This window comes from Periophthalmus magnuspinnatus, chromosome 11, assembly GCF_009829125.3.
Source record: "Periophthalmus magnuspinnatus isolate fPerMag1 chromosome 11, fPerMag1.2.pri, whole genome shotgun sequence".
NCBI lineage: Eukaryota > Metazoa > Chordata > Actinopteri > Gobiiformes > Gobiidae > Periophthalmus > Periophthalmus magnuspinnatus.
This window is the reverse complement of record NC_047136.2, coordinates 13769208-13791075: the sequence shown is the minus strand read 5'-3', so window position 1 is coordinate 13791075 and position 21868 is coordinate 13769208. Positions and strand designations below refer to the sequence as shown.

The 21868-nt window shown below is 38.5% G+C and overlaps 2 protein-coding genes across 7 annotated transcripts in view; one reads left to right on the top strand and one right to left on the bottom strand.

Moving 5' to 3' along the window:
- Nucleotides 1–82: 82 nt before the first annotated feature.
- LOC117378258 (lamin-A-like) lies at nt 83–14845 on the bottom strand. 2 transcript variants are annotated; one of them, XM_033974810.2, is made up of 14 exons: nt 14689–14845; nt 12928–13121; nt 12021–12169; nt 8662–8818; nt 7063–7188; nt 6290–6460; nt 5629–5754; nt 3684–3904; nt 3250–3511; nt 2590–2697; nt 1951–2070; nt 1697–1753; nt 1131–1328; nt 83–519 (listed from the first exon to the last, which is right to left on the bottom strand). In XM_033974810.2, exons 2-14 carry the CDS (start codon nt 13114–13116, stop codon nt 484–486), a joined length of 1920 nt encoding a protein of 639 aa, XP_033830701.1. In that variant the 5' UTR covers nt 13117–13121; nt 14689–14845; the 3' UTR covers nt 83–483. The 2 variants fall into 2 exon arrangements, with proteins under 2 accessions (XP_033830701.1, XP_033830702.1); XM_033974811.2 differs by having other exon boundaries at nt 381–519; nt 1131–1325.
- A 4600-nt stretch (nt 14846–19445) lies between these two features.
- usf2 (upstream transcription factor 2, c-fos interacting) overlaps nt 19446–21868 on the top strand; it is a 142645-nt gene continuing 140222 nt past the window's right edge. For 3 of the 5 annotated variants that reach the window (XR_008648886.1, XM_033975287.2, XM_033975284.2), the window contains exons 1-4: nt 19449–19921; nt 20453–20496; nt 20937–21049; nt 21591–21710. Coding sequence is in view for 4 of the 5 variants with exons in the window: in XM_033975287.2 (XP_033831178.1) it covers nt 19884–19921; nt 20453–20496; nt 20937–21049; nt 21591–21710 (315 nt within the window). In the remaining variant the exon portion in view is untranslated. Of the gene's footprint in view, nt 19922–20452; nt 20497–20936; nt 21050–21590; nt 21711–21868 lie in introns of all 5 variants that reach the window. The other 2 variants (XM_033975288.2, XM_033975286.2) reach the window with 2 other exon arrangements.

Genomic DNA, 21868 nt, shown 5'->3' with positions numbered 1-21868 from the left:
CTAATGCTAGAATGCACGCTGTTTACATAGTGTAAATACAATAGTTTATTATTTTTTACAGGAACCACATGGAAACAAGCGATACATGACAAAACTTTATTGATATATAAAAACACAGTACAGTAAACAGATGGTGATGGTACATTCACTTCAACAAATTTGACCATCTCCTGGAGTCAGTCTTTTACAGAATTCAACTTCAAAAAGTACAAAAGAGTAAAAAATACAAAACACGTCTTTCAAATTCATTTTATTTCACTTTATTTTAAACGCAAGGCTAAATAGTGGTTTAAAGCTTGTATGGATTAATAAAATAGCATAATGCATAACTAATCTAAGATGATTTGTAGAAATATATCCCAAAAGTAAAAAAAAAAAAAGGTAGCCTATTAGTAAAAACTACAACTTGAAAACTACAAATGATAAATGCAAACACATAAAAAATAGAAATAAAAGATCCTGCAAGCTTGTAGCACGTTGCTCTCACATGATTGGACAGGTTTCCAGTTTACCCCCCGTCTGAAAAAATAAACATGTTATTAGCAAAACAATAACTTTTAAAGATTGTCAAAATAACCGGATTGGGCATAACATGATAACTGATAAACACTGATAAAACATAAACAAAAATCTAAATTATATAGAAAAAAGTTTGATTATTGTCCAAATGGTCCTTGGATAGTTTACAAAAGGTTAAAGGTGCACGATGTAACTGACGAGGATCAACCAGCTTCTTGTCTCTATAGAGATGGTATTGCTTTGCCCGGAATGTTCGAGAGTATGGCATTAAATCTATTTATTTCAATGGAAATAAGCAGGTAGCTCACAGGCCAAGTTAGACATCAAAGTAAGAATGCATCTTTTTAAAGCATTTTTTAGTAATTAAAACACCGGTAATTGAATAAATAACATCTAGGTTTAATGATCATTCCAGTCAAAGCGATAGCATCTTCATGGAGACAAGCAGGTGACAGATTCCCTCACCAGAAAAGTTGCACAGTGCACATTTAAAAGCTATTCTAAAAGTCTGAACATCAATATGAATGTGATGTAGAAGTATGTATCCTGTTCTCCTCACTGCCTGATCCTTGTTTGTTGATATTAAACTGTATTTTAGTCTAATAATTTACCTTGCGCGGGGTGCTGGTGCTGACCACATAGGATTGGGGCAATAGACCCTCTGAGATGCCCCCAGACCTGAAGGAGCGAGAGGCAGAAGAAACGGAGCAGGAGGCTGATTTATCTGAGGGAAGACCACAAGACCCACACACCACCGTTCGACTGCGGAGGTTATACTCTCCATCACTGCAGGTACTGTGCGCCACCTGCTGAAGGGGACAGGGAGAGGAGGGGTGTGTTATTCCAACACAGGCAAAAATATTAAACCACTAACTGATAACTATAAGTAAAATGAAATCATATAGAATTTCCGAAATTCTATCCAAAATGTGTGCACATGTCTCATAGTAAGATTAGATCAGACATTACTCCTTAGAAATATTAAGGAGTTGTTAAAAAATGAGGGACAATTAAACCACAAAAGTCTCAAAATTAAATCATTACACTTGTTTATTTAGTAACCCATTAGCTCCCAGTTTTTAATAGGTTCATATATATTTTAATTTTCATTACCTGAAGTTTTAGAAATCTAGAAGAACCCAAAATGTATAATACAACATTAAAAAATATTACTCACCATGTCATCATCATCCTCCTCAATGGTTGTGCGGGTCACTTTCCTCATTGCCATTTCCTGAAAGAATAAATGTATTTGTTTTACAGTGTATTCATGGGTTTCAGCTTCCTGTTATAGGCAATATTTTGCGGACTTTTGACCATTCAGGAGACAGGATTTTTTGTTTATTTGTTATGGCAACTGTCCAATTTTTTCATAATTCTGAACCTCATAGTTAGTATTTTCTTTTTACAACTTGTTTATAATGTAAGTACCTCTCCGTTGGCGCTGATGAGGGTGGTCTGGAACATGTCTCCAGTTCCCCAGATGGACTGGTTCTTCCACACCAGGTCAGAGGGCGGATTATGGGCCACACCTGCTCCGGATGCCCAAATCTGGAGAAAAATACAACAATATACATAGAAATATATCAGCCAGAGCAGAGAGAAAAGAATGTACTTTAATTCTGATAGAACACTGGGCCGTAAAGTTTTAAAGCAACAATCAGCATTAAAGTATTATCTGGAAAAAGGGACAGATAACATAACCTAACCCTTTTCATTCAGTAATGTTTAATTTTATGTGTTTTTTGTTGTTGTTGTTTTGTTTTTTTAAATCTATTTTATGTATGAAATAAAAATAAATAAATAAAAATCAGTACTATAGTAATCAGATAACCCGATCCGTGTGTGTTTACATGCACAAGAGAAATCTGATCATTAAAAACAGCTGGTGACATGTTAGTTAATCAATAGATTTTTTGAGTAACTGTTGCATTTAGAAGACAATTTCCTTGCCACATTAGTTGGCCCTTTTTCAAAACCTGAAAACTCCAGAAATCAGATAAAGTTCAGATTTTTAGTGTGCATGTAAACATAGCGACTGACTACATAGTGCTAAAGACAGGCACTCACGGTGACTCTCTGTCCGGCCTTCAGGGTGAACTTTGCAGGAAACTTAAAGGTGATGGTGGCTCCGTTTCCAACCTGACGTTTCAGCAGCCAGTTTCCCAGATTCTGATCCTAAGGACAAAGCATTTATAAAGTTTGATTTGTTGAGTGTGGATTTATTATGGATTTTGTTTTCTAAAAGTGAACAACTGTACAACTTTACATTTATCCAACAGTTAAAATGAACTCGTACATTATTTGAACATATAATCCCAGAATGTCTACACAGAGAAATTACATTATATTATGCACAAAATTGTCAAACGACATTCCTAGTTTTTGATTTTATCTAACAATGGTAATACAGCTTTTTTGGTTCTGATTAAATGTGCAGTATGGAACATTTCTTGGTGGAGTATCCTGTCATTCCACAACAGTATGGCAGTAAACTTATCACTATAGTGGGAAATAGGCAGTGCCACCAGGCCACGTTTACAGGTCAGATCTGGGGAGAGGCAACCCTGCTCACAGTAAGAATCTATGTTCCTCATGTTTTTTTAGTAGTAATGATCTTATAGTAGCCTGTCACAAATTACCAGACAAATGGAGCGCTCCCTCACATTTTTTGGTTATTTGTGCCTTGTCTTTACTATTTTTACTATATTATATCTCTTTCCATCTCACCTCGTCAGCCTTGTTGCTCAGTCGCACATATTTGCCCTCCATGTCCACCTCATCCACAGTGACCCGGCCGCTCGCTGAGGCCTGCTGGGTAATTCTGGTGCGGGACATGCCTCCTCCGAAGCTCGCCTCACTGTCTGTGTCATTGGGTCTGCGGCGCTTGGCTGGAGTGCTCTGCCCCGCTCGGGAATGAGCCGAGGACATAGAGGTGCGACTGCCTGAGACCCTGGTGACAGTGGGAGGGGGACTGGGGGAGAGACGCAGCCTGGAGAGAAGAGAAGAGACACTCTTTCATGGTGATGTTATTACTTTGCCCTGAATGTTCCCAGTCCAATTAAAGCCCTATATCAATATAGCATTTTGGTCATTATCTTTTAAATAATGTTTTTACCATCCTTCCTATCCCATCACACAGCCCCTTTCCTCTGCTCTCTCACCTCTCCTCCTCTCCCTCCAGAAGCTTCCTGTAGGCGGAGATCTCCATGTCCAGAGCCAGTTTGACGTCCAGAAGCTCTTGATATTCATCCAGTTGTTGCTGCATCCTCGCCCTCATCTCGGTCATCTCACGGTCCTTGTCTCCTAGCAGACGTCTTGTACTGTCCCGCTCTCTCGACAAAGCATCCTCCAGGTCGCGGATTTTCGCCTCACGAGCTGCCAGCTAAAATAGACCAAAGAAAACTAAGATGAGGAAACCTTTAAATATGCCACAATTGCATGTGTGTGCTGTTTTTAGTCCACCAAATGTAAATTAAGAAAACCCCAAATTAATCACCCAATACAACAGAATTTTAGACACTATTTGAAACAGAGCTGTACAAAACTTTTAAAAAGTCAAACTAAAACAACATTTTTTTTTCAATATTTAGAGGGTTTTTGGCAAGAGATGATGTTTAGTACTCTTCATTTTAGGGTCAACTTCAGTTACAATTGGTATGACTGAAATGATATAACTATTTAAAAAATTTGAACAACATCCATGAAATTGGACTTAGCAAAAAACATTGGTTTAAAATGCTGAAGGCAACAAGTCTCTTTTGATATTGGAGATGTGCATAACTGTTTTTATTTTGTAATTTTACAATGTGTTCATTTACTCTGATTTGAGGGGGTTTAATCCTGTTATAGACTAGATCGGGTCCTGTTCTAGTCCTGGTTACATGTCCCTGGTCTAATTCAGGTTCACATTTGGTTTTAGTCCTTTTCATGAGACGTTTTCAATTGTAGAAGTCACTTGACTCACAGCAGAGCCCATACTGTTTGGATTTAAAAGAAGGGGTTAATTGTCGCTTGTATATAAATTGGTGGTTTGGTATTTCCTGACAGTACAGAAACAGCTTTGATCATTACAAAGTCTGTGTTAAATAAATCTTAAGAGTCTAATTTGCAGTTAATAATGCTTCCTGGTGTTTTGCAAGGCCCACAATGCACTAGTCTCCTAAATCTGGCTTAAACAACAGCATATTTTCAGTTTTTCCTACCATAATGTACCATTCTGTATGTTTTAATTTTACACCTTTGAGCTCACACAGTCCTTGAGTAGCAGCTTGTTGAACTAAGATTTAAAACCACAACCACTAAAACTCCTGTAATATTCAGTAACTGCTACTTGTGTTTGGATATGAACAGTCAGAAAAGACTGGCACTGGCCCGCTGCCATTCTGGCAGTATGCACTATGTCCCCAGGTATCACACACACCTTTTAGCAGGTGATACACCTACTATATACTACCTACCTACTATAATATCTTGGTTTGGGGTTGCTAGTCACCTGACTTAGAAGCTTTTGAAAGAAATCCTTGATTTTCTATGAAAAAAAAAAATCCTTTAAAAACCCACAAAGGGTTAATTCTGTGATCTAAAAGGTGTGTGTGTGTTAAAAAATTAACCAAAAAATGCATTAGAATATCAAATGTTAGTAAGTGCATTTGCTGAAATAATCCCTTGAAGTGATCAAACTCTATTCACTAAAAGAGTCATTTATTTAAAAGAAGGTTTCTGACACTTCATCTAAAAACTTTAATAGTCCCAATAAGTATGCTTTTTCCTCCCTTTTAATTAATCTCTATAGACATGGGAATGCCTGTGCCCATGGATATTTATATAAACACTCATCTAAACACTCAACTGTGCCCTGTTTTACTGCCGTTTCCATGGCCCCCAAAGAATTAAGTGAACAATAGCTGCTACTTCCTCAGCTCAAAATAAGCTTTATAAAATGAGTCATGCTCGTCTTTAACAGTTGAGCCCAATGAATCACCTTTTTAGACCAACTCCATATAGAAAAACACCACATTTAGACTATCCCTGTATAAATGACCTCATAACTGAAACAAACTGGATAATGATCACATTTGTAGTGTGTGGTGTATTGTGTGCACAGACCTGTTTCTGGAGCTGGCTGAGCTGAGCAGAGGTCGTCTCCAGTCGGACTCGAGTTTGCTGCAGTTCTTCATGAGTCGCTCCAACGAGGTGACTGCTCCTGTCGGCCGACTGACGGGCATTTTCCAGCTATGAACAAACGAGATTAAGTTTACATCAAGAAGGGCATCTGGTATAATGCCTATTTTATATAAAAAAGATCAATTGCACACATCAATGATTTTTTTGTGGCCACCTCAGAAGGAAGAACAAAATTACCATTTGATTCAATATAAATGCATGATTTTATTTAAGTAACTAACCATTATCTATATCTGTGTGCTGAGTTATGAAGTTAATGAAGTAAAAAAAAAAAAGTGTATAAAATAAGCAAAGTAAAAAAAAAAATCACTTACAGTAGTTTTTTATTTTTATTTTATTTTTTTATGTGTGATACGTCCATTCACGTTTCTTTATTTACATAAATTTTGTGCATATCTGGTTCAACTGTACAATGTTCTAGTTGGAAAGAGTACTGACAATTTGTACCCAAATAAAAGTACAGTTACATGGCTAAATATTTATAAGTTACAAGTCCAACTACTGCTATCAAAATTGCACATGAAACATACAACTCAATGTAAAATCCTATATAGCTACATAGAAAGTCGAATGTGAGCCCCACCTTGGCATTGTAGGTCTTCTCGATCTCCTCCTTGTACATTTTGATTTGGAGGTCGTGTTGGCTGCGCATTTCGACCAAAGCGTCGGTGAGTTTATTTTCAAACTCCTGTTGATGTCCGGAGTCCAGCTCCACCATCCGGGACTCGTGACGCCGCTTTGTCTCACGCAACTCCTGGAAAAGAGGAGGCAGAGAAGAGAAAATCAGCAAATGTTTTACACCAAATACATTTCTTGACAATGCGATACACTGTGACTTTGCATAACACACATTACACATTGTGCACGCCTTAGTGTTGTGAGATTAATTCCCTGCACCAACAATTTTCTGAATGTCTTTACTTGCTCTTTAGCTAAATTTAACATTCTTATCCAATAAATCCAACAAACTAGAAAACTTAACTTTTTGCAGAATCACCAAGCAAAGTGGTAAATTTGTATGCATGTACGATAAAGGAGCTTGTATATTTTGTTCTGTTCTTCTGCATCTGAGGCACACTTGCTACAAATTAGCAGCTGTGGTTGCACCGTCCCAAGTTAGTACGCACTTTACGGTCAGTTTCCAGATCCTTCTGCATTCAAATAGAAAGTAGGAGGGGCTAGCTGGTCAGCCAAGAAGTTACACAGACTTCTGACTGATGTGGTCTTTTGCAGTTAATTCTAATTTAGATTCAAATTGATCCCTGTTCCAGTTCTATAGATAAAGTAAATGTGAGCAGGAGGAAGTATTCATCTGCCTGTTTCTTTATGCTTTTATATGGACTGTGTATTCCTCACCTCACTGTGGATATTTTTCTGAAAATCAAGTTCCTCTTTTAGCGTCTGGATCCGATTCTCTCCATCGACCCTCCGCAGCATCTCGTCCTGCAACTGCTTTCGGGCCTCCTCTAAACTGGTATCAAGCTGAAAAAATAAACATGACAGAACCATACATTAACCACCATAGGAAGCTAAGGGCGGCACTTTAATCAAAATACCCCAACGTGAACAACCAAGGAGGTTATATAAGACATTATGGGCACAGAAGAACAAAATGTCTTCCAGATTTGTACAATATTTAGGCTAAACTTCTGCCAGTCCAACCCAAAAATCAGGAAGAGCCAAGAACCGCAAAAATTCCACTGTTCTTATAAACTAGCATCATGAGTCACAACAGGCAAACATAAAATTGTGAATGAAAAAAAGGATTAAACCAGATCAAATCCAGATGTGCTTTTTCCAGTAAGTTTAAAAAAAGCACTGTGCAATGTAATGTAGTTCACACACACAATTCAAAAACGAGAGACAAAAGTTTTACATCAGATTTTTTTGATAAGCTTTGTGATTTCAATAATAGGATTCTGTTGTACACGCATCCAGAAGGATTGTCAAAAAAACTGTAATATGAACTGACAAACCAATATGAATCACATTTCAGAACATGTTTATACAGATCTAAACTGGGGTTAGCAGTTGTTATGCAGAATAAAACAGGATATTTTCTTGTTTGTGAAGGAAATCATGGTACTTAAAAGAAATATGCCTTTGTGATTTGCCATTTAAGTTGTGATTTCATTTCAGTTGCAAGTAATCATGCAGCTCTAATTTGCATTCACTAAAATAGGGCAATTTTAACAATTGTTCTATAGATCAAATGGTTAATTCCAGATCTTATAGTAAAAGAACCATTATGCAATAAACACATTTTAAACCAAGAGTAAACAGCATTGTGCTTGGATAATACAAAATTTGAATTTCAAACTTTGGAAAGGCACATTCAAATTGATCGACTGTGCCATTTGACTTTAGTATTTGTGTGATGGTGCTGGGAAGATGCAACTATTGACAAAGCATGTTTTCTTCCATTCATGAACCCTTTTTCAGGGGTTTCAGATATGTCAGTACTTCCTGTTTTAAAGCACTTTTTGATGAGTTTCGTACCCATTGAAAAGATATAAGAATTTTAATTTGAAATGGGTTAATTGCTATGGCAACGTCCCTCACTGATAATCATGAATAGAGCTAAACCATCAATTAAAAATAACTCTATTCAAAGAGATAAATATTGGTTTTCCTCATAAATGTGATAGTGGGCTACAGCATACTTTAAGATATTCAAATTTGTGTAATTAAACATATACTACTAATTATTTAGTAGTAATTAGTAGTTCATTAATGTAAATTTCTTATTCTGGAGCTTTAGTGTAGACACATTTTTGGTGCCCCCTCTCTGAGACACTTCCCATCCCCACCGCACTTTGAGAACCACTCCAAACTCTCGTAGCAATCTTCACTTTGACCCCTGGATGTCTCCCTAAACACCAAACACTACACCACACAAGGGTATATATTTTTAGCCCGCCCCCTCCTTCACATTTAGCACAGTTTTAGCTTTACCTTTGCCACTTGTGCTTTGAGGTCCCTGTTCTCCACCTCCAGAGTGCGTTTCTCTCCCAGAGCTGTGGCCAGAGACGCGTCTTTGGAGTTTAGTAAAGCCTCCAAATCTTTCAGTCTATGCTGAGCTGAAGCCAAGTCAGCCTCCTTTTTGGAGTTCCTGCAAGAAGACGACACATAAAAGTTACATCTTAGTTCCTTATCCTGTTGTTAGAAAAAAAATAAACTTGTTGGGCCACCTTTGTATATAATATTTCAGACATGCACTTTGTACTTTTCTGGGGAAGGGTCTGCCACCTACTGGTCTCCATAGAGATGGAATGTTCCATAGTTTGGGATTAAACTTGTTTATATAGCATTCAGCCAAGTACAGGTGTTTTTATTATTAATGACACCTTAGAAAGCATAAACTCTTACTGTGAGTGGGGTCACCTCTCCACAGATATGACTTATAACTTGCCCTAGTGCCAGCTGCTTGGAGATAAATAAGTTTAATGCAATACTGGAAGATTTTAGACCATCTTCAAGGAGACATGCAGGTGGTGGATCCTCTACCAGAAAAGTAACATAAGACACCTTTAGCAATCCATCAGGAATGTGCTAAAAAGTGGTTGTAATTTTCTTTTTTTATTTCTTTTAAAATTTCACATCACTAATTTTAGCAGCTTCTTGACAGATGACATACTCAATATTATAATTTTAGCCTGTGCTTAAACTTTGCACACACACTACATCAACTGAGGACCAAGCCAGGACTAAAACAGGATTGTATACATTATAAATAAACAGGGCTCAATGCAAGACCGAAGCAGGACAAGTGTGAATGTACTTTTAATCAGTAAATCAAACAATTTTGATATTATTTTGAAGAAAACAATCCATTGCCTCTACTCAGGACCACCTTAAATAGTAAAGCACTCTTAGCTTTGCCTGAGTGAGTGTATAAAAGTTTCCTTGATGGTTTACAATGATCTATATTTAGAAAAGGACACTGCACGGGGGAAGACGTCTATGGGAAAGACCTATAAGTTTCCAGAGAAAGTGAGTCATAGGCTACAGCGATGTGCGTCCATAGCTGTGCATCTGGTGACCGCAAACCTTAAAAAAAAGTGTTTAGTTAAGCTCCGCTGCCATGGAAACAGCCTGGCTTTTGCCTAACAGTCAGCTAGCAATCTTCTCAATATTTATGGAAAGTCCTTAAAACAGTGCCACGTTTTGTACTACAGCTTGTATAATGATTGCTTTGGTGAAAGAGAGAGGGAGACACAGGGAAAGAGTTAGTCATCAAACGCTCTGGATGGATGGAGGAAGAGAGGTGGTTTTGCATGTAATTCATAAGGGTCGTAGTAGCAACTGTAGTAGTACTTGATAAAGTAGAAGTAGCTCTAGTTAGTAATACTTGTTGTTGTTTTAGTATGAATAGTAATAATTGTGGTTGTAGAAATAGTGGTTGTACTAATAGCAGTAGTAGGCTAGTAGTAGCGGTGAAGTAGTGGTGGTGTTAGTAGTAGTAGTTGATGTTGTGTTGTACTAGTCGTAGTACAGGTAGAACTAGTAGAGGCAGTTATAGAAGTAGCAACACTAGAAATATAGATATAGTAGCAGTGTTAGTAGTTGTAATAGTTGTTGTAGAAGTAATAGTTGTGGTAGTGGTAGTAGTTGTAGTGATTTCAACACTGCTATTTGTAGCATCGTTTACTATGTTAAAGAATATTTATTTACTTAGTCATTCTGCCTGACACTGAAGAAAATAAATAGTTCAACGTCTGCACTGGATCTTGCAATGGACTGTTAGGCGCATACTGTATAAGGAATGAAGAGAGAGAAAGAGAGAGAAAGACGGGGAAAGAGTTAGTCATCAAAAGGATGAAGGAGGAGGATAAGTGAGCAGCAGCTCTGAACCATAGAGAGGGTATTCTACTGCACAGGGCGTGGCTCTGGGAGCCTACACTGTATCAGCACAAGTTAAATAAGCTCCTGTCATTAACGTGTAATTAATAACTTAGCTGTGAGGCCAAACAACAGGGTTACATTCGGTAAATGTTTAGGCCATGAGTAAACACTACTATATCACTATAATTAGATATATTTTTTCCTTTGGCCTGCAATATTAATCACTATTAAATTACCTAAACCTCTTCAAACTGCAGGTGAATGAACCTTAGCATTCGTATTTCAGTGTCACTCTCAAAGGTTAATGCTCCTGGACATGTTCAAAATCAACTTTGTGAACTGAAGTCTTGATTTTAAAACTTACATCTAAACACAATTCTTGCAGTCCTAGTCAGAATTGTATTTTCTTTATCTTTCTTTCTTTGGTTTTGTTACGTTAAGGCGTTTGCTCATTGCTGTTGTGGGCTGCAGTTTTATGTATATCTATTTGTGTGGCATATTTTATTAGGATAAAGATTTTCTTATAGATAGGTATGTCCTGTGTAATAAATACCTTAGCTGTTTGCCACGCCTTAAACGTGTGAACATTTTCTAATTTCACTCAAGCGCAAATTGTTTCCTTAGTTACGCTGCTTGATGTTGACAGAATAAGATACATGTAAAATGCATGCACTGAAGCTTACTATGGCCTAAATACAACTAAATGCAAAGTCACAAGAAGGTGTAATATATCACGTTTATGTCTAGACTCATTTCAATTTGTAGTCTGGTAATTTATAAAAGAGGATGTATGAGTCATTATGTAACTCAATGCCTACTGTACATAGCTGCCTGCACACTCCCAGTTTGGTGGGACAGGGAGGAACATACACACACAAGTCAAACCGCTTTTTTCAAAGGTCAATTTGAATAAAACGGCCATAACAATTATCCCCTCAGTATAAAAAGTGTTGCTAAGAGACAAATAGTATTTTGGTAGACGCAGTTAGATTGAAGTTACAGCTATTGACAAGAAGCTGGATTACTGGATTATCATTTCATCATCAATTTTAAAAGGTAAACTGGAAGTGGTCTGTAGTTTATAATATTAACTAAATACCTGAATCATCATGACTTACAAAGGACTTCCTTCACCACTTAATAATTAAATAGTCCGCAGCTACAGCATAGTTCAGGCATTGACTCATTAAATATTAACAGATTCATTTTAAGGTGGTGTTTATATACAAGCCATCTTTACTACTTCTTACAGCAGTGTGTAACTTTCTGCGGGTGGCCCTTGACCCTCCTCCAGGTCAAGAAAGAGTCAGTTTTGTGAAGATGCAAGCCAGCTGAGAGTAAGAATGCAGGTTTTTCAGTGCAATAAAACAAAAATTCATGCTTTTATTTTAGTCTTTTTGGCTAAAAGGTTACCCGCTTAACCTTAATTATAACCCTGGAATACTTTCTACCATAAAGTCTCCACACACCTGGCCTTGAGTTCCTTGTGCTCCTCCTTGAGTTTGGCGAGCTCCAGTTGTAGTCGAGCCCTCTCCTTCGCCACAGAGTCCAGAGTCTGCCGCGCATCCGCCAGCTCGCTCTCATAGGCCGCTTTAAGTCCACTCAACTCACGGCTCACCTGTAAACACACAGAGAAAATATCAAGAGTTTTCATTTACATCTTTGTAGAATCTGATGTTGTGATTTCAGATGGAGAGCAGAGGTTTATAAAACTCTATGGGCAATTCACTGTGTTTGTTCGGTCTTAAATGTAGTGCATTTTAGTTCCAATGTGGACTTGGTTTGGTCCTGTTTAAGTCCTTGTTTAGTCCTGGTCTAATAGCTGAGGTTTTATCTTTGGATTAGTGCCAATTTTGATGTGATGAATGCAAAAGTGTGAATGCGGATGGAGAGCAAGGACCTATATAACTCTATGGACACATTTTTGAAAGAAATAACCAAACTTACACTATTATGCAACTTCATTATTTGTTTGGGGCTGGGTCCACAAATTTTCCATACTAATGATATATGCTAGTATCAACTGTTAACAATCATGACTGAATATTGCCTGTATATTTTTAAAGCTTTTGTCAAAAATTATTTCACTTTAGTTCATTTATTATGACTGAGATGACTTGAAGTTTGTGCCAGTTTTTGTTTCATGTGGAAAAAAACGCATTTACAGAGATATTAACCATAAACCAGGTCAAAACATCTGCATTAAAAAAAAAAAAAAAACAGCAACAGAGCAGAGCGTGGCACTTACTTGTACCAGAGAAGCAATCTGAACATTATATGAAAATTATATTAAAATGTCTGAAGATTTTAAAGATTATAAAGCAGCAAAATGTCTTCCATACTTATACAACATCTAGGATAACATTTTGGGCTCACCTCTGTCTCTGACTCTGTAATCCTGAGTCTTAGTCCAGCATTTTCAGACTCAAGGGACCGGACTTTATCGATGTACACAGCCAAACGGTCATTGAGGTTACACAGGTCCTCCTTCTCCTGCAGACGAGTGATGCGGTTTGGGGACACGACCGAGTTGGCCACTTTGGGAGAGACTTTGGGAGTTGCCATAGCACCTGGAAAAGAACAGGTAGTAATTATTTGTTACAGTGCACTATGTAACTTATCTGGTGGGGAATCTGGCACCTGCTTTCCTCCATGGAGATGTTAATACTTTACCAGGAATGTTTCCACAGAATGGCAAACTTTTCTATTTCCATGGAACACAATGCAAGATTCCATACAGTGTAACATTCCAGAGAAAGCAATTACATCTGTGATTCACTGCACATTCAGTGCAGTTATCCAGAATTCATAGAACCATAGTTACATATGTAACTTTTGTTTCACTATAGACTCTAATTTGACATCACCATAAAATGATGAATGTATGTGGATAATTGATTTGATGTTTGGAATAAAAATCACAATGTACTTGACACTTACATTAGTCACAATACAAACCACGCCTCTCTGTACCTTCATGTATGCAATAGTAGATTCACCTTAATGCCATTTAAGGATTGGGCAAATAACAGTTTGTGCAATAGCTGAAGGTGGAGGTGATGTGTAACTTGTGCAATGCCTTTTTTTGGTCATCAGAAGAAAGCGTCATAGACCATGTGCTGAATTCCATCATTATCAAGTAAAGTATGAAAGTTTAAATCTGAATCTTATCTTTGGCTGTGTTCAGAATTTTCATGGTCAGCTCCTGGTTTAGTCCTGGTTTAGTTTAAGTTTAGTTCCAGGCTGAAGATTAATTTCTCCAACTAAAACTATAAAGTTTTTCATGGGTTTCAGAATGTTCGAAAAATGAAGACCGTTGCCATAGAGATAAACAATTTAAAACAAATTACCAAAATGCATGACCAAAGCACAGCGCCACCTAGTGTTTGCAGTACAGTACAGTATGGAATTGCATAATGAATGTTTAGCAATGGAAACTTACATACAGATTTAAGCTGTTTTATTACATTAAATACTTGAGGGCACGTTAGTTGTTAGTTACAATAATAAATGTCTTGCGCGAAGATTGAAAAGCAGACAAAAGCAATAAAACAAAGTATTTCTATTGTCCCTAATGAGGCCAGGGAAAACTCATTTTATAAGGACTGGCACTGCCTCCTCTGGATTAAACCGCTGCTATAAGGCTGCCGTTATTTGGCTCTGTAGAATATAAAAATCTAGTTTTGGTTTCATTTTTTTTATTATTCTTAAACTGTAGTAACTGCATGAAAAACAAAGGCTTAAAGTTAATGGTAAAAATCTTAACAATCTTATCTTGAATGTTTCTGCAATCAAAATCAACAAAAAAACTGTTGTTTAAATTGATTCAAACATAAAAAATAAATGAATTAAAACACAGCTTGTTCTAATCAAATCAATATATTAAAAGAAAGCTATCTTAATCATAAAATATTAATTATTAACAGGAACAAAAGCAAAATTGAAAAAAACAAAAGAGAAGAAAAGTTATTAAAGTCCTATCTTACCTTTCATTGCGCTTGTGTAAGATAAACTAAGTCAAGAATTGAATGAACAAAAGAGTGTAATGATCATAAGCCATGGGTGGAGTCTGCCCCACCCAAAAGTTAAACAAATACGTCTGGTCTGAAGATGCGTAGTGAAATATTTGGGATTTACCTTTGTTTTTGGTCTTCTGTATGGGATGTGAAGGGGCTTGTTAGGCGTCCTCTGCTCCTGTCTCTGTGTGAGTCTATGAGAAGAGCAGCTCAGTCCAAAGCTGTGGTTTTGAATGGTGCATGTGAGCCCAGAGTCCCATAGGAAAGAATGAGCGGGTAGGAGGGAGCAGAGAGAGAGAGTAAAGGAGAGGGAGAGAAAGAGGGAGAGGAAGGGGGGAAAGAGGAAAGAGAGAGGGAGGAGGGAGCATAGAGAAAGGGTAGAGGGTAAAGGAGAGGGAGAGAAGGAGGGAGAGGAGGGGGGAGAGAGAGCAGAGAGACAGAGGAAAGAGAGTGGGAAGAGGGAGCATAGAGAGAGGGTAGAGGGAGAGACAGAGGGAGGGGAGGAGAGAGAGCATAAAGGAGAGACAGAGGAGAGGAGGGGGGAGAAAGGGTAGAAAGAGACACAGGGAGGGGAGGGGGAGAAAGGGTAGAAAGAGAGACAGAGGGAGAGGAGGGGGGAGAGAAAGACAGTGGGAGGAGGGAGCATAGAGAAAGGGTAGAGGGAGAGACAGAGGGAGAGGAAGGGGGAGAAAGGGTAGAGAGGGAGAAAGAGGGAGAGGAGGGGAGAGAGAGAGAGAGAAAGGAAAGAGAGTGGAAGAAGGGAGAATAGAGAGAGAGGGTAGAGGAAGAGACAGAGGGAGAGGAGGGGGGAGAGATGGGAGAGGGAGAGAAACAGGGAGAAGAGGGGGGAGAGAGAGCGGAGAGAGAGAAAAGACAGTGGGAGGAGGGAGCATAGAGCGAGGGTAGAGGGAGAGACAGAGGGAGAGGAGGGAGGTAGAGAGGGCAGAGGGACAGAAAAAAGGAGAGGACTCTCCCTCCGAGTGGAGAGAGAGCGGAGAGAGTGGGAGGATGGAGCACAGAGAGAGGATAGAGGGAGAGACATAGGGAGAAACAGAGGGAAAGGAGGGGGGAGAAAGGGTAGAGGAAGAGAAAGAGGGAGGGGGAGAGAGAGGGTAGAGTAAGAGAAAAAGGGAGAGGAGGAGGGTGAGAGAGTGGAGAGAGAGTGGGACGAGGGAGCATAGAGAGAGGATAGATGGTGAGAAAGAGGGAGAGGAGGGGGAGAGGGTAGAGGGAGAGAGAGAGGGAGGTGGGAAAGGGAGGGGAGAGAGGAAAGAGAGGGAGGAGTGAGCAGAGAGAAGGGGCAGAAAGAGAGGGAGGGATGGATGGAGGGAGGGGGTGAGAGCGAGACAGACAAGGAGGGAGTGAGGGCAGATGAGGGAGGAGCGAAAGAGGGAAGTGAGAAAAGGGAGATGGGGAGAGAGAAGCAGAGAAGAGTGAGAGAATGAGGGAAAAAAGAAGAGAGAGGAGAGGAGAGGAGAGGAGGGAGAGGCAGAAAGAGAGAGAAGGGGAGGAGAGAAAAGGGAGTGAGAAGAGGGGAGATGAAAAGGGGGAAAGGACAGAGGGAGAGAAAGGGGTGAAGAGAAGGGGAGGAGGGACGGAGAGAGAGAGAGAGAGAGAGAGAGAGAGAGAGAATTGGCAAAGAGTCTATTCCTTGGTTTAAGCCCTTCTACAGCCAGTCTGTCTGGCAAAAGTGGGTAACCAAAAATGTTCTGGTAAGCATTTCAAGCAGAGGTAATCATTTAAATAAATCTTTAATTAAAACAAGCATTTGATGAAAAAAACTACAAGTATTGGCACTTGTATGGCTTGTTACACATCATTTTAGTATTCAAGTAATCAAAAACAACTTGAGTATAGTTATTTTAGTAAATTAAGCATACAATATTTTCAGTAAATAGTAAGAAAGCTAAAAGTTGCCAAAAACACAAATGAATTTGACTTGTATAAAGCTTTAGGAATACCCAGATTGACCACTGTTGTTACTTCAAAGCAATATTTACTATGTATGAAATCTCTGAGAAAAAAAAAATTAAAAAAATGTACTCAAGTAAGTTAACTAACTAAACTTAACTAAGTTAGAGAGTAAAGTACCTTCTCCCTCCTATTCTGTCTGGCTGGATCGGGCATGTGTCTGTGACTCATCTTCCACTTGGAGAAGCCACAGCCCCATGTGACACATCCAAGAAGTAAATTTAACTCCAGCTTGTTGCCTAGAGAAAGTTATGATTATTGTTTATTGAGACCACATTGACTCAGATCAGAAGTACGAACGGCTAGTGACGCAAAACGTTTTGGATTATTTATACAACCATGTGATCTTCGGGACTCCCATTTGCAAAGCATTGCATAATAGAGGAATATATTTCACTTGTGAATATGACTTGTGTAAATTCATGTAAGGAATAAATGAAACATGAGAATTAGAATAATAAATAAATTAGAAGAGTAAATGCATGTATCCAAATGAGCACAACAAAGAATAAACAAATATTTTATTAAAATGATACAGGCTTAGTAACTACTAACTACTAAGAGATGAGAACACATCAGGCTGTGCAACCTGCAGCCGGTGCAATTCAAAATGTTACTGATTTTGTTTAAATGTGTGCACTCTTTGGTCCACCTTATTTGAAGGAGTTACTGCAGCCCTACACTCCACCCAGAGTCCTGAGGTCAGCTGACCAACTCCTGCTGGCCGTGCCCAAAGCCAGGCCCAAAACCAGACGTGACAGAGGCTTTTCTGTTGCAGCACCCAGACTATGGAACAGCGTCCTCTGCCTGTCAGATCCTCTCAAGTCTTTAATGCCCTTTAAAACTAGACTGAAAACCCAACTTTTCTCCCTGGCATTTAATGGCTAGACAGGATATTGTGGTGTTTTATTGTTCTTCTCATATGTCTCTTTATTTGTTTTTTATTGACTTTGTATGTGAAGCACTTTGGGCAGCTGAAGATGATTTTAAAATGTGCTATATAAATAAAATTGAATTCAACTTAATTAAGCGATTAGAGTGGAAGTATTAATTATGCACAATTATTGATTATACAGCACCTCAACTCGTTTTTTTTAATAGTGTTGATGTGCTTTTGTATAAGGTAGCTTTTAATAGTGCATTTATTAACTGTGTTTATTTCTAACATCAGAAAACTTTAGTATCAGTAATATTAAAAGCTCACTACACCAGTTTATAAATGTGCTTAGAACGATAATGCATGAACTGATTTGGAGGAGAATCATTAGCATATAATGCCTTTTGGGTTTTTTTTTTCCTTCACTGGCTTATTCTTAGTCTTGGAATATTAAAAGAGGCCCTGAAGTGTGTACTTATACACTTTCAAATTAAGAATGTGTGTTTGAATGTAAACCCTGACTAAAATGTACAGAATGCAAGTAATCTTTATCTGTGCAAAATCAAACTTACAAGAGGGGTGTTGGAGAGTGAACACTAAAAGGTCATGTTTAACCAGTTAACAATGTGCTTATTGAAAGTTCCCCATATGAGTCAATAATGTCTGACTAACTTTAAGTACCATACATGTTGCAATAGCCTAACTTGTGATTCACACAATTTCATAGCAAAAATGCATTGTGCCTCAATATCTGTGTAGTTCACCTGTCACAGATTTAACTGTAGAATCTGAATAGGACTGCAGGTGCTGAGCATTGACACTATTGAATTTGTCTGTCTTTGATCCAGGCCTTCTCCAAATCTGACGACAAAGAGACTGGAGATCTCCAATCTCTTTGTGGTAATCACAACAAGATATGTGCTGTGGCTTGTGCTATGTAAACAAGGGAAACAAAAGACTATTGCAGCCTGCCTAGTTCGTAAAAGCACAAGACATGCTTTGAAAATGCCCACAAGAGGGCACTAAAGAAGAGACGAGTCTTGATATGCACTTATTCTCATATGTATGACTTTTTCTTAGTTATGCCATGGGTTATTCATAATATTAAAAGTGTTATTATCCATCCTAAATGTAGTGCAATGCTGTATCAAAATAAAATAAAGTGGGCATTTTCGCCCTAGAAAAACACAGAAATCAACTTTTTAAGGTAGGGTTATATGTAGCATTTTATCAAGAGTTGAACTTCTGGCCATACGTTTATTGTTCAACTCAAACCTAAATTAGATGAACGTGTTTGGTGTAAAGTTGGCCGTTTCAAAATTTATAATGGGAATAAAACAGACACAGGCTTTATAGTTTATGTAATGTATACCTGGGGAATCCATATATGAAATGTACCATGTTGGGATTGCTTCTCAGCCATCACTCGCATCCATCGCTTTACACTGGCTTTACGCACGGAAAAACTGACTGGTCGCACAAATGGACAGTTTCCACGTAAATGTTCCAACCTAACCCAACCCAGAGTCCCGCCAAAATACACCCGGTTTGTGTTTCTTCCAGGGGTTAATAGTATAGAAGGACTCGGTGTCAAACACACCATAAAACCGTGAATTATGGAGCATTTGTGCCGCTGCTGCCTTTACCTCGACATGGACATTTTCCTTGTCATGTGGTTTGAGGGAAAACCCGTATTGGATCACCTCGGTCACCTGGGCAAATAAAGAGGAAAAAAAACGCAAATTTGAAGAGTACCTGTCAAAATAAACCATGAAATAAAACAAAATCACGCTTAAATTATCACGTGTCCAATTAATGATTTGTTTTTGGTGTTTTAATTGACGAAATTACGATTGTCGTGGGTTTTTCCCGTTGATTCTGTGCGTAAATTACGGTTATTTCATTGTCACGTGCTGTATTACACAAACCGCAGCTAGCTAAAACCCAAATAAACGGCTAAAAAACAACCATTTCAAAGGAGAAAAGAGCGCAGAAAGTGTCATTTGTCCCCGTGTTAAAATGTACGCTAGAGTCCACTCCACGTCTTGTTTGGCGCATGTGTAGACCCGCAACTTTGAGCGGATAAACAGCTGCTGTGAACCGCATAGCAACGGATAAGGAAACGAAGGACAAAACGACCTTTCGGCAAAGAAATAAACCAAAATAACTCGCGATTTATCCAATATAAGCTTACTAAGCGATTTGTAGCAGCGTTAAAAGCAGCATCGTGTTGGTTTGGGAGTCCAAAGTTGCAGGATTGGGCTGTTTTCCGGAAAAGGAGCTTGGTGCAGCTCGGTGCTCGTCTTCGGCCTCCATTTTCTTGCAGCCCGCTCGGCGCCTCACGTGTCCCGGACTGTCTTTCTCACATGACCCGTGTGTTTGTCCCCGTGACCACCAGCGCTTCCATCTCTGTAAATCAGTGTCGTTGAATATCAGCATTTTTTACGCACACCCCGCAAAAGCTTCACATGGATATGCTGGAGCAGAGCCTGGACAACACGGCGAGGTAAGACCAAGCTAATGCCCGTTTCCTGCAAGGCTAGGTCGGCTACTGCTACGGCCTAAAACCCTCTTTCAGTCGGTGATCATATAGTACCAATCGTCTCCTACTTTTGATATGTTTTGAGCTAGTTTGTGACTGCGCTTTTGGTTACCTTTTCTGCCTCTGCGCGTCCAGAGACTGTCTTCTGTGACATGTTTCACTCCGTTTGCAAAAAGGCTCAACTAACATAAAATGCACGACGCATTTAGATAGTTTGGAAGTTTCTACTATACGGGATAGCAGACTCGAACAACATTTATTTCAATTATGTCACACGTATTTATGCATATTTCGTTGATATATTGTGTTTGGTTTATTTTCATTGCGCGTTTGTGCCATTTTGCTCCAATTTCATCAATAATTCTCCCGTGTCCTCTATTGTTTTGGTTCACTAGAGGGAGCGCCAGAGCCAGTTCTAGTTCAAGTGGAAAACGTAGTAGATTCTGTGAAAGTTTGTTTTTGAAGCTAAATTGGGTTACTTTTGCTTTTTTGCAGTCACGACAAACAGGATACAGAGGACGTGGTGGCGTTACAGGAAGGTAAGAGACTGCTGCACATTTACTTAGATTGTCCGCTCACAATCCATGTTACTGACTATTGGGTATAGTAATTTATTATAGTAATAGTATATTATTTTATTATGAAATGACCAGATACAATTCTGAATATTTGCCTCAATATTTCTCTTTCAAATTCAGATGATTACCATATGAATTTTGACATTTGTTTAGTATAATAGAGTATGTTAATTTTTTAGATAAAACTGTAATAAGGTTAAGCATGCATAAGATAAGACTAAGTGGTATGGAACCTATATAAACTGATTTACTACAAGGTGTCATCATCACACACACATCACATCTTTTGAGATTTTAATACTTGCATATAACAATGTCTACCACTGATGGTATTAATGTAATAAAACATTTGCAATAACTACCATATGTTTTGTATTGAATTATATTGTCCTGTGTTGCAGGAGAAGCAGTGGGAGAGGAGCAGACTGCAGTGGCCATCACAGGTGTCCCACAGGCAGCGTTTGCAGACCACAATGTACAGTACCAGTTTCGCACAGAGAACAGTGGAGGACAGGTAAATGTTTAGACAAAATAGGACTTTTCTCTGAATATAATTAAAATATAGAGACCCTAAAGTGCATATGGCAGCTTTTATTGTTTGTTTATTTATTTTTTTATTACAACTTTGTTTGATAGAGTAGTGCCTGTGGCAGGTATGTATTATAATTTTACATCAGTTAAGTGTCAGAATACCTCTACTTATGTCATCAAAATGGAAAATTCTAACCAAAATGAGGGGACAACTTGCATGCAAGGAAGGCATGTGTTATGGCGGTTTAAACATTCATTTAACAAAATAAAGGTGTTGTCTAAATTACACAATACTTACGTTTATATCATTTATTTTAATAAAATAAATGACCGTTGTTGTGTTATGGTTGCTGGTTAACCATTGCATACTTACCTCTATGCCTGTCATATCAGTGTCCAAGCAGGAAATAGAAAAAATAAAATTAGGCACAATCTTTAGTAAAACTTAAAATGTAATTATATTAGTTCTGTCTTAGTGAAATGAGTAGTCTAATTTGTCATATGCACTTTAACCCTCTATCCAGCAGGTGACCTATCGCGTGGTCCAGGTGACAGATGATCAACTGGAGGCCGCAGATGGATCCGGAGCAGTCAGTGTTGTTTCTGCGGCAGCGTTTGCTGGAGCTCCTCAGGCCGTGGCACAAGTGAGGAAGATACTGTGGAGTTACATTTCGGGTTTACACAAAAGTTTGTAGTAGTAGTGTTGTATCATACTTTCTTGCTTTATAGATTATTGTGCCAATATCACAACATCAATAATTTTGTCACATGTTGTGCATCTGTTGTTAAGTTTGATCTTGTT